This window comes from Tenrec ecaudatus, chromosome 11 (genome assembly GCF_050624435.1).
Source record: "Tenrec ecaudatus isolate mTenEca1 chromosome 11, mTenEca1.hap1, whole genome shotgun sequence".
Classification (NCBI taxonomy): Eukaryota; Metazoa; Chordata; class Mammalia; order Afrosoricida; family Tenrecidae; genus Tenrec; species Tenrec ecaudatus.
The window spans coordinates 150770797-150783471 of record NC_134540.1 but is presented as its reverse complement, the minus strand read 5'-3'; the positions used below and the strand labels follow the sequence as shown (position 1 = coordinate 150783471).

The 12675-nt window shown below is 42.0% G+C and overlaps 1 protein-coding gene across 1 annotated transcript in view; it reads left to right on the top strand.

The window, feature by feature from the left end:
• The window catches only part of DCT (dopachrome tautomerase), a 52961-nt gene that overhangs the window by 19691 nt on the left and 20595 nt on the right, over nucleotides 1-12675 (top strand). The window contains exon 6 of the mRNA XM_075562719.1: nucleotides 2541-2676. Within this exon, the coding sequence (XP_075418834.1) occupies nucleotides 2541-2676 (136 nt within the window). The remainder of the gene's footprint in view (nucleotides 1-2540; nucleotides 2677-12675) is intronic.

Sequence of the window (12675 nt, the reverse complement as noted above, 5' to 3'; positions counted from 1 at the left end):
GAGCCTGCCTAGTGGCCACAAATCATATACCTCTCCGCTTTGGGGGGTACATTTAAAAAAAATCACTTCAATGAGGAGCCCTCACCTGAGCTGGGATCAGTTTCTTGAGTTATGGGAGAGGGAGAAGACCATTTAGTTACTGCCATCGAGCACTGTGGTGAGTTCACCCCACATCAGTGGGCGCTCCTCCCAGAATGAGAATAGAACCCTCCTGGAAATTCAAGTCAAGGTGGGTGAGGGAGTCAAGCATATATCAGAGAAGGTGGTTATATTTTATTGGTGGGTAAGTTGGTTGGAACAACCTCCCATTGAGAAAAAAATGTTTAAAGAGAAACATTGAATATGCCTAGCATTATGAATCAAATCGGACACTTTTGACCTAATGATTCAGGCTTTCGACTCTATCCTTTCAAAGCACACACCAGTTTTCATAGGCCACACTAGAAGGATTTCATGTGGAAACCCCACTAAGTGAACTCGCTTGTAACTTATATAAGGAACTGACACACTCCCTTGGACTTCAGGCTGAATCACCCTAGTGTGAGAAGAAGCAGATGACTGCTATCCCAAGGTTATGAGACTGGAGGTCACTGTACTTTCCTTTGGATCTTGTGATTTCAGAGTAGCCAATGATTGGTGGCCTGGGTCTACCATATACTTACTGCTTAATGCTCTACTTACTTTCTTATAACATGCATTAGTTGGGGAGGCATGGTCCCGCATCTGTGGATGAGTCTTTTCTAAAGTTTTGCCCTACCACTAACCCCCCTTGTGTAAACAGTGTACAGTCATTTAAGAGTTTAATCTGTACAAAGTAACAGTTCATCTGTACAAATCAACAGGTTAAACTGTATAAGTCCTCTGTGGTCTGAAGCTGGTTTATTCTTGTATAATATTCTTTTCTTATCCATGTTTTCAATTCTATACAATTGGCTAAATTAATGACATCATCAATAGAATTACCTTATGACCCAGCGACATAATTTATAATGTTCTCTATCATAAAATGAAAGTGTGGACCAGAGACCTAGATAAACCACAGATTTATTAATGGGGTTGGGACTTGCACTTAATTATAGCCCCAACCTAAGAATAATTAGTTATGACATGGCTCTGCTCAATACTCCTCTCACACGAAGAGACCACTGAAGATGTAGGTGCTATATAAAAGTGCAGTGAAGAAATCAAATGGTAGCCAGGTATCATAAAGAATAGAGTCTGAGGTCTTTACAAACTCAGAACGCCACATGCACTGCCATCTCGTTGAATCTGACTCATGGCAATCGTATAGGACAAGGTAGAACTGCTCCTATGGGTTTCTGAGACTAACTCTGTGAATAGGGACCCTGGTGGCATGGTGGTTAAGAGTTGAGCTGCAATCTGCAAGGTCAGCAGTTTGAACCCAACCAGCCCATTCCATGGCAGAAAGATGGGCTTTTCAGAAAGTCATGGGGGAAGTGAGGGGACTTGAAGTCCTATCCTGTCCTAGGGGGTCACTATGAGTCACATTGCTCGATGGCAAAGAGTGAGCGAGAACTCCACAGGAGTAGAAAGTCTTATCTTTCTTCCTCAGCTAGCAGTTTCCAGTTTCTGGCCTTGGGTAATGCAGTCCAACGTGTAATGAATACATCACCAGGACTCCCAGAAGTTTTAAAGGCTTGTCATTAAACAAGTAACCATTTAAGTGATGCACCAACAACGTCACTATACGTAGAAGAAACACACTATCTTTTGTGATTGTAAAGAATAGAATCCAAATTAGAAGCAGGACATGGTATCCGAGCTTAAATTGTGAACACATAGCTTGCAGAAGGCTGTTGGCCCAAAATCCATTTGCCAGGGTCCACACATGATTTACGTGGCTGGTGAGTCTCCTCTGACTATATAGTCCATGGACGTGAATTGCCTTGCTATCCAACATAGGGCATTGCGAAGTCGATATGGTAGATGTCGTTAGATTAAAATGTAATACCTTATCATTTGGTATTCCTTTTGACATGTTTTAAAGTTGTTTCAGTTTTCATTATTTTCTGCTTTCTTTTTTATTGTTTTCCTCTAATTATTTCACTGTTTTTTGCTTCCTGATTGTGTGTTGTATGACTTTCTGTATGGGAAATCCAGGAGCGGTAAATCTATAGAGACAGTAACTGGATTGATAATTACTTAGGGGCATGCCAGGTGAGGATGAGGGAAAATGGGGGGCTACAACAATGAATACGAGAAGAAAATATTCTGAAATTCATCGTGGTGATGACTACACACTTCTTAATATGACTGAACAATTGAATTGTATCATATGTAATGTAGATGCCAATAAAACTATTTTTTTAAAAATTCATTGCCATTGAGTCTGACAGAGTAGAACTGCTAAGCTTTCTGATGATGTGAATCTTTATTGGAACAGACAGCCTCATCTTTCTCTTAAAAAACAGGTGTTGAGTTTGAACTGCTGAAGCTGTAGAAAATTATGATCCAGGCTGGGAACAATGGAATCTTTACTAAACTGTAACTGCTGTTGCTGACATTCTGGTTTCTCCCAGGAATGCCTTGGAAGGGTTTGAAAAAGCCGATGGGACCCTGGACTCTCAAGTGACAAACCTTCATAACTTGGTTCATTCCTTTCTGAACGGGACAAACGCTTTGCCACATTCTGCTGCCAACGATCCTGTTTTTGTGGTAGGTTCTGACACCGAAGAGATGAACGCATTTCCAGATGATATTTCTAGGTCTATTTGCTTTTACATAAAATTTGATAATTTTCCCATCTGTGAATAGTAGAACGTATGCATAGGTAAACTGATTTTCACACACCCTATCTTGTTTTGATTGTTGTTGATTGCCATCAACCTGATTCTGACCCATGGAGGACCCTACTCCATAAGGTTTTCTTGGATGTATTCTTCATCGCAGCAGATTATTAAGACTTTCTTCCACAAATTCCGCTGAGCAGATTTGAAATGCCAATATTGGCCAGCAGTTGAGTTCAAATAGTGTGTGGCACCCAGGGACCTTAGTAGACACAATAGGGATGTTTGAGTAGCATTTAACGTCTCCCAACCAGAGCTGTGGTGACACTGTTGAGTAAGCATTGGACTGCTAACCGCAGGCTGGCCATTCAAGCTCCTCATTGGAGACAGCAGAGGCGGCTGCTCCCATAAGTGTTTTCCATCTTGGAAGCCCTATATAGGGAAGCCCTGTATGGGGTCACAATTGACACGATGTCAGCGGGTTTGGTTTCTAATCAAAGGATTTCGGAATGGTTAGATTTTGAATGATCCCAGACAAGAGTCCACAGCCCAGAGGGGTATATTTCCAGCAGGGAGCACCCAGTCTAGAATCAGGATGGCTGCTGAGTGAATTCCAGCACGTGGTGATACTCTGGGTTAGAGTAGAACTGTCCCATAAGGTGGCCAAGACTGAAAATCTGTATGGAGGCAGATGGCCATGTCCCTCTTCTGGGGCAGCAGGTGGGTCTGAACCATTGACCTTTTGGTTAGCAGTAGAGTGCTTACCCATGATGCCACCAGGGCTCATAGAATAAAGATAAGTGTTACCCATTGGTGAAACAGGTGGTATTATAAATGCCCGAGGTTCAGGCACCAGTGCCCACACACAAAGGAGACATCAGAACCCAGTGCTCACTTTGTGCTTTGTCTTTGTCTTTGTCCCCTCAAGTTACCTGACCTGATTAAAAGACATCAATGTATCGACTTTGGCATGGATGTGTAATGCAAAATAGTGAGAACTCTCCTGGCTGTACCAGAGCAGGCTGTTTCTCTCCGGACTCTACTTGTTCATACATATTTGTAGGGTTATTAGACTTCGGTCTGATACACATGATTTACTGCCTCATACTCCCTGGTGATAGTTTTATTTCATAGGAGAGGACATATGACCACTCCCTAATTCCAGTTTAAGGAATCTATCGATCATTTCCAAAATAGGCATTGCTCAGTAGAAAAATCGACACAGTCATTTCGCAAAGAGCAAAGTATATTCCTCATGTCTTTTATTTGCAAATTAACAGAGAGATTGGCCTCAAGTGAACATAGAGCAAGGCATTAATTTATTGGCTTATGTGGTTGGGAAATGCACAGGTGCTGTTGGCTTCAGGGAGAGCTCAGGCTGGGGCTTCAGGTGGTAGCCACTACCTTTTCATGATAGAGTCCTGGTGGCACAGTGCTTACCCACTCAGCTGGTCACTGAGCAGTCCGGGCTTCAAACCTCCCAGCCATGCCACAAGCAGAAAATGTATAAACTATGTCTGTAAAGGTCACAGCCATTGGAAACACAGGGAATGCAGGACAGATGACTCCTCCAGAACCAGTGATAAGAGTGGCGATGCCTGGAGGGTGGAGAGAATGTGGGGGAGAAAGGGGGAACTGATTACAGGAATCTACACATAGCCTCCTCCCTGGGGAAGGGACAACAGAGAAGAGGTCAGGGGGAGACGTCAGACAGGGTACTATATGACAAAATAATAATAATATATGAATGATGAAGGGTTCACGAGCTGGGGGGGAGGGAGGGGGAAAATGAGCAGCAGATATTAAGGGCTCGAGTAGAAGGCAAATGTTTGAGAATGATGATGGCAACAAATGTACGTATGTTCTTGATGCAATGGATGTATGTATGGATTGTGATAAGAATTGTATGAGCCCCCAATAAAATGATTTTTTAAAAAAAGGTTACCACCTTGTAAACCTTATGGGACAGTTTTACTCTTCTATAGGGTTGCTACTGGGTTGGAATCAACTGGAAGCAAAGGGGTTTTGCTTTCTCTTTTCATGTGGTAGACAAGATGGCTCCTGAGAGCCACGGACTTCTTGCATGTCCCGGTTGAGTACAGTCAGCAGAAAGAAGTGATTTATCCCAAGAACAGTGGAAGGAAATCTTCAGGATTTCCCAGGCTTGCTCCTGGCCTTCCCTGAGCCAATATAGGCAGCTCCATGGTATATTTAGAATGCTAAATTTTATGAAACAAAAAAAAATGATGATGTCCCCAAGGCTTTACAGACTCAAACCAAATGGGGATTGGTGGGGAGAGTGACAGGCGTGGTCACGTGATCTCAGCTGCCTTAATCTATGGTCTCCAGCCAAAGTTCACCAACCACACACCCATCTGGGGAGAGGTGGGTTATTACGTTTTGCAGGGAGAGAATGGAGAACTGTGAGGCTCAGCAAAAGCCTGGAAAAGGCTTAAGGGGTTTGGACTTGTGTTAGGTGATTTGAGGGAGGGTGTGAGGAAGCGAGGCGAGGTTGGTCTCTGGATTGGATACTGACAAGAATCAGGAATGTTCATTCTTATCTGTAGGAAGAGCATACCATGGGAGAGGCAGTCATTGGTCAACACGTGGCAGGTGCTCCTATGTGATTGGAGATGAGGTGCTTGGATTTTGTGTCTTTGACAATATTCAGACTTTGTCTGTGCTCAGACACAGTTTCAAAGTGGCTGTTTTTTTGCCATAATTCACCTCAGTTACTGAGTGGCCTCATCTGATGTTGATATTCAGTAGAATAGTTTATGTCCAACAGCAGAACATAAAGGACCAGTGATTAGTACGAGGCGGTCTCCTTTATTTCTTTCTCAAGAAGAACTCACCTCACTTGGCTTGGAAACTTTGGGCAATATAAACATTTTCTCAGCTGCGGAACCCCAGTAATATTTCTGCTCTCTGCTGAACCCCAGCATCATCTGAACACTCCACTCAGGTTTGTATGTCAGAGTTGTATGTTTCAGATACATTGATTGTTTCAAAGCAATTATTAGAAGTTTTACCTTGGATCTTTTAAAACAAATTTAATGTTTTGAGTTTATATTATTGTCCTGTTTAGATTATATTGTAGCACACACTATACCATATACACTCATGTATAAGCTGAGCTTTACAGCACATTTTAAAAATGACTTTACTGGGGGCTCATACAAATCTTCTAACAATCCATCCATCCATCCATTGTGTCAAGCACATTTGTACATTTGTTGCCATCATCATTTTCAAAACATTTGCTTTCTGCTTGAGCCCTTGGTATCAGCACCTCATTTTCCCCTTCCCACTCTGCTCCCCCCTCCCTCATGAACCCTTGATAATTTACAAATTAGTATTATTTTGTCGTATCTTATACTGTCCAAGGTGTCCCTCCACCCACTTTTCTGTTGTCCATCCCCCAGGGAGGAGGTGTTATGTAGATCCTTGTAATCGGTTCCCCCTTTCTACCCCACATTCCCTCCACCCTCCCGGTATCACCACTTTCACCACTGTTCCTGAAGGGATCATCTATCCTGGATTCCCTGTGTTTCCAGTTCCCATCTGTATCAGTGTACTTCCTCTGGTCTAGCCAGATTTATAAGGTAGAATTGGGATCATGATAGTGGGTGGGGAGCACGCATTTAAGAACTAGAAGAAAGTTGTATGTTTACATTGTTGCTACACTGCACCCTGACTGGCTTGTCTCCTCCACACAATCCTTCTGTAAGGGGATGTCCATTTGCCCACAGATGGATCTTAGGTCCCCAATCTGCACTCCCCCTCATTCAAAATTATTTCATTTTTTGTTCTTTGATACCTGATACCTGATCCCTTTGACACCTTGTGATCACACAGGCTGGTGTGCTTCTTCCATGTGGGCTTTGCTGCGTCTGAGCTAGATGGCTCCTTGTTTACCTTCAAGCCTTTAAGACCTGAGATACTATAGCTTTTGATGGCCCAGCACCATCAGCTTTCTTCAGCACATTTGCTTATGCACCCACTTTGTCTTCAGCGATGGAGTCGGGAAGGTGAGCATCATAGAATGCCAGTTTAATTGAACAAGGTATTCTTGCATTGAGGGAGTACTTGAGTGGAGGCCCAATGTCCATCTGCTACCTTAATACTAACTCTATAAATATATGCACATAGATCTATTTCCCCCATTCTTATATATAAATATATTTACATATGTACATACCTTTATTTAGACCTCTATAAATGCCCTTTGCCTCCTAGTTCTTTCCTCTATTTCCTTTTATTTTCCTCTTGTCCCACTATCATGCTCAGCCTTCGTTTGGGTTTCAGTAATTCCTCTCAGATACATTATCCTTGATCAAACCCTACACAGTCCTCACCGCCGATTTGGATTACTTGTTATTCCCTTGTCCCTGAGTTCTTTAACACCACTTCCTTTCCCCCCACCTCCTCCTCTCCCATGTTCCCCCAGAATCATCGGTCTTGTTGTTTTCTCCTCCAGATTATTCATCCAGACTATCTTATTTAGACAGACCTGTGGAGATGATAGTATGCACAAAAACAAGACAGAGCAAAACAAAGCAACAAAAGAAAAGAAAACAACACAACAACAACAAAAAGCCAATGACACACACAAACCCAACACAACAACACGTAAGAAAAGCCTGCAAGTAGTTAATTCAAGGACTTTTTGTTGGCCTTTAGGAGTGTTTCCTGATCGAGTCTGATGGGGCACCAAGCCCTGGACAAAAATCTATTTTTGGTATTCCCTGGGGACTTTGTTGCTCTGTTCCCATTACTGTTCTGTTGCAAACCCTTAGTGTTTTGCCTTGGTGTGGTTGGATCAGATCATTTGCAATTCCCACACTGCATATCCAGTGTTGTTCCCTGTAGGGCAATGGGTCAATGAGCAATGTCATGTCTCATAGTGGGGCTGGCCATACGATCTTCTCTGTGGATTGGCTGCTCTGAGCGGGAATATTGTCCCTAAGGCTCGGTGATCCAGGATGTTCTCCACTCTCTCTTCCTCCCTCTTCATTTGCTCCCATGTGCTCTGATGAGACATTTCCCTCTGCCTGAGCTGCAGCTTCAGTGTTGTCCTCTGAAATAAATTCTTCTGGGGGGAGTGGCAGGTGTCCATACAGTTGGGATTGGGGCCGACCCCTCAGACCTCACCACTGGTTCCCAACTCCATGCCGGCATGTTGCATTCACATCACATCTGAGAGCACCGGGTTGAAGTCTGTCGCTCTTTCCCTGTGGAGATACAACAGCATATTTTTATGCAGTTTTTGTGGTAAAATTAGATTTCTCACTGATATTCTGGGCAGCTTCTACTCAAATATATATGGCATATCCATACATTTATTTAGATATGTTTAAGATATTCTTAAATATATATGCTTATACACACACGTCTATTTAGAATTTTCCTCACCTTTCTGTTTAATCTTCACAATATATTCCCTAACCCCCAGTTTGTTTTTCATAGGTTCCTGGGAAGTTTATGTGGCATAGTAAAAACAGCACCAAGTTATAAGTCAGATCCGCTTTATTTCATTCTGACCTGTGCAGCAAGAATGTTAGATCATTTCACTATTGAAAACAATGTGTATTAAAGTAGGCTGTGAGAAGAAATTGGAGAGTTATGTGTTGGGTTTGAATTTTCACACCTTAATTACAGTTCCTTATTCTGTGCACCAAAGCAGAGTTGTGCCCGCACACTGTTTACTAACAAGAACAAAGTCAGGCCACAGGTATGCACAGTGTAATTTTGCAAACCAGCCTCCAGGCTAATGTGGGGCTACTTTGGTATAGGTACCGGAAACATGTAGAATATGGTATTCCCACAGCATCCAACTCACATACTGCCCTATGTCGCATTAAGTAACACCTACTTGCATTTTAGAGGTAATTTATTTACTACAGGAAAGTAGCCTGGAAGAGAATTGGCAGCAAAGATGTTGCTTCCAATGGAAACTCTGGGGTGGTAGTGGCTATGTATTGGGCTGACAACCTTACGGTCAGCAGTTCGAAACCACCAGCAGCCCTGCAGGAGAAAGAGACGTGTTTCTGATACCTGTACTGTATCATTGCTCTGCGGTGTCATGGACTCTATGGCAGTGAGGGTGAGGGTCTCCAGGTCTAGGGTGCTTCCTGGGCTCTGAAACAGACAAAGCATGCTTTAAGTGAACTTTCAGAATTCCTCAGAAATTGAAGTAATTTATCCTTTCTATTTGTGCAGCGTCAGTAAAGAAAGGCGTTGTCAAAAATGTGGCCCTGATCATATCAGCATGGAGTAGGGAGAGCTTATCTGTGAGCCCTCAAAGCCGCTTTGCTGCCATGCTCGGTGCTTTTAGCTTGGTAGCTCAGATAACGTGTTGACCATTATTTCTGATGTCAGCTTAGGTCAAGCATTTCTGATGTCTGCCATCTCTGCTTTGTATCTCTAAACTATATGTCTCTAAATATATTTCTGTTAAAATATTGGTTTTTCAACTATATGATTTTGATTCACGATGAATACCTGTAAGGAAAAATTTTAGTCCCTCTCTAGCATCGCAAAAGATCATGACCTCTGTGATAAACTGAGGGTTATACCCCAACTTCTTCAAAATGAAATAATAGTAAAGGCAATAATTTGATTTTTAGCATCCTACATCTCCAGAAAGACTAGATTTTTCTCTTTTTTCGGTTGACAAAGTTCACAGGGGTTGGCAATTGTTTTGTCGGTAAAGGACCTGAAAATAAATATTTTAGGCTTTGTAAGTATCTGAATCCTTGAGAGGAGCCCCCGAGAAACCAAATAAAAATCAGACCCAGGCAACCAGCCTCTTTCCCCTTTACCAATTTTGACACCACCTGTGCCTTCCAGAGCAATCTCCTTCTCTGCTGGGCTCCATGACCCATTGCAATGGTCACATAGACATGATTATGGGATTTATTTGGTAAGTTAATAGGTTGCATTTCAGGAGCACAGTGTTAAGGATACAGCCTGTATACACATAGGCTTAAAGTTTCTCTCTCATCCCCACCTTCTCCATCACTCAGCTCCTTGGCCTCTGTCCTCTTCAGGTAAGTATTACAAATATCTTGTAGCACTATCACTACATGTCCAAAAGATGCCCCACTCTGAAAGGTAGCACCTTACCCAATTGCACTTCAGCTGTACTTGTTCTCTGTGCTGGGTAGCTACACTGTTATCTCTAGCTCCGACTCTTGTTTCTGTTGGCTCTACTGCTGATTTTCCATCACTTCCTGTTTCCTGCGCCAAGGAGGTTCTGTGCACAGGAATCTCAGTGCCCAAAGGATGTACTCTACGTCGGACTCTTCTATCTTGATGGTTGTGAGAATCCCCATTCTTGCTTATTTGATGTTTCACTCTACACCCCGTGCGAGGCTAAGGGGAGCCCTAGCCGTGCAGTGGCTGTGCACTGGTCCGCAGTTTGAAACCACCAGCCACTCCTTGGGAGAAAGATGGAGCTTTTGACTCCCGTGAAGAGTTATCATGTAGGAATCTCACCAGGCCAGTTCTAATCTTTCCTATGGGGTCACCATGAGCCGGAATCAGTGGTGTTTGATTGACTTTTGGCAGGCGAGTTTGATTTGCTTTTGAGTGATGCTAAAACTGACGAATCCATACAGTAGAGGTTCATCCACCTTATTTGCATGGTTTCACCCAATTATTTGATGGGAGGTACAGAATAGATTCACAATTCACTGTATAACAGCATGCAAAATGGGTGGTATGCAAAAATCTGTTGCAATTACTCAATTCTACCATTGTAATACAATTCTACCACTGTAGCACAATTATTAGATATATTTTATTTACAGGTGGCATGGTGATCAAAAAGAATAGTGTCCGTGGTCTTAAACGTTTGTCTTAAAGCAAGTATGGTAAATAATAAAACCCATGATCAGAGGAGGGAATTGTCTTAGAGCTCAAAAAATTATTTTTTTTCAGAAAGCTATGTACAACAGTGGAAGGATAAAATCCATTAGGATTCCTGTTGAATTCATTTAATTCCCTTGGACCATTAACAAGGGATGTACATAGTCTTTCCCTCAGGCAGAGTGCGTTGGAAAGTGAAAAACTGAAGACACACCAAAACAAACTCATTGCCTTTCAGTCGATACCAACTCATTAGGCTCAAGTTGAGCACATCATTTGCTTTCCCTATTGCCCCGTTTTTTAATTTGTTCTGGTTTCTATTATCTTCTGCTTTTCTCTTGGATTGAGATTACTCTGCGTTTTATTTTGTTGTTGTTGGGGACTTTTGTGTGATTTTCTATTTGTGAAATCCAAGGCAGGTAAATCTGCAGAGATAGTAATTAGATTAATAGTCCCTTTTGGTTATGGTGGGAGAGGTTGGGATTCAGGGAGGGCTAATAATCATGGGTACCCGAATGAAGGGAATATTTGGGATGATGATTGCACAACGTGTTGCAACAGCAACATCTAACTATTGAGTTGCTTGGTACATGAGCAATATGTCAATAATTAAAAACAAAACAAAACAGGCTCACATGACAATTCAAAATTAGCCTACAGGTTTTAGTTTACCAACTCTTGCTCTAAAGCAGGGGTGGAGACCTCCTTTCTTCCAAAGGTTATTTGGATATTTATAACACCACTTATGGGCCATGCCAAATAACTTAAAAATTAGCCTCCTCTATTTGGTCAGACATTTAATTAATTCCCCTCAAATGTGCTGCTTCTCTTTGTTGAGGGGCGTGATGTTAGCGGACACTGGCGACTTGCTGGGCACTCTTCGGCCCATGGGCTGGCTGTTCCCGTCACGTCTTTAAAGGCTCGGGGTTCTTTTTCGGTAGAAGTGTAATTGCTATAGTCGTCTTCCTTTTCCGGTTCTAGCTGGTAGTGCCCGTGATGATGTTATGGAAAATGCAAAGTACTTACTCACTTGTGGCTCAAAGACACTCGATGTTTAATTTTGTCGTCGTTCATCCCCCTTTAATCGCTTTTATTTTTGTTATTTTAAAAACATTTTTCACCGTTCAAACTGTTGTTTTTCTTTGGTAATATATTACCATGTACATGTAAATAAGCAAGCAGCTGTAGTCTTTCTCCGAAAGGCATACATTTTTTAGCACTAGTTACAGAACTCACCATTACTGTAGGCTATTTACAAAGAGTTTCCTGTTGAAGCCAATTCAGCTGGAAATGAATATTCACATAGTGGGATCCAGGTTTAAAGTATTTCAGTTAACAGAGTTATAGCTCCAGGAATTTAAAAGCCTCAATGTGATTCATGCAAATAGATTGCACAGAAGGTTTATTAAAATTATTTTCCTGAAATCTCTTCAAGCAAGAGAAGTACAAAGTTGTATGTGACTATAATGATGAGTAAAAGAAGGCAGCGCGATGAAGTACAGGAACAACCCCAAGCCAGTCTCTGAAATTCTAATAATTCCTGAGGTCATTGAAGCAAACACACGCATTTATCATGGAAAATAAGATTAGGCCACAGGAATGCTAAATAGGGCTGTCTTCAGTATTAAATTAGGATGTAATTCAGAAAAATAAAATAACAGGGATGGATGTGTAGATGGGAGCCAATAGACTATAAAGTAAAATAGTTGAGCTGGCTGCCAAGAAAGAAACTATTTTAATGAGTAGCAATTTTCTTCCCAATCCCTAAAGATAGTGGAGAATATATTTCAATGTTATCCTTTTTGAACGTACATTTGGCATTTTCTAAGCCCTTTCAATTCCTGGGTGGCTTGGTGGGGGCGCGCGCGGGGGTGCGGGGGTGTCATAGAGTCCATAGTTGCTGATTGAACAGCTCGTGGTATATGCTGATACCTTCAATAGAATAAGACATACAAAGAGTCCGATTGCCATGTGTATTTCTTAACAACATAAAATTACCTAAGTTAAACCTAAATGAAATCCACTGTGATTGAGTAGGTTCCTTTGTATAGTAATC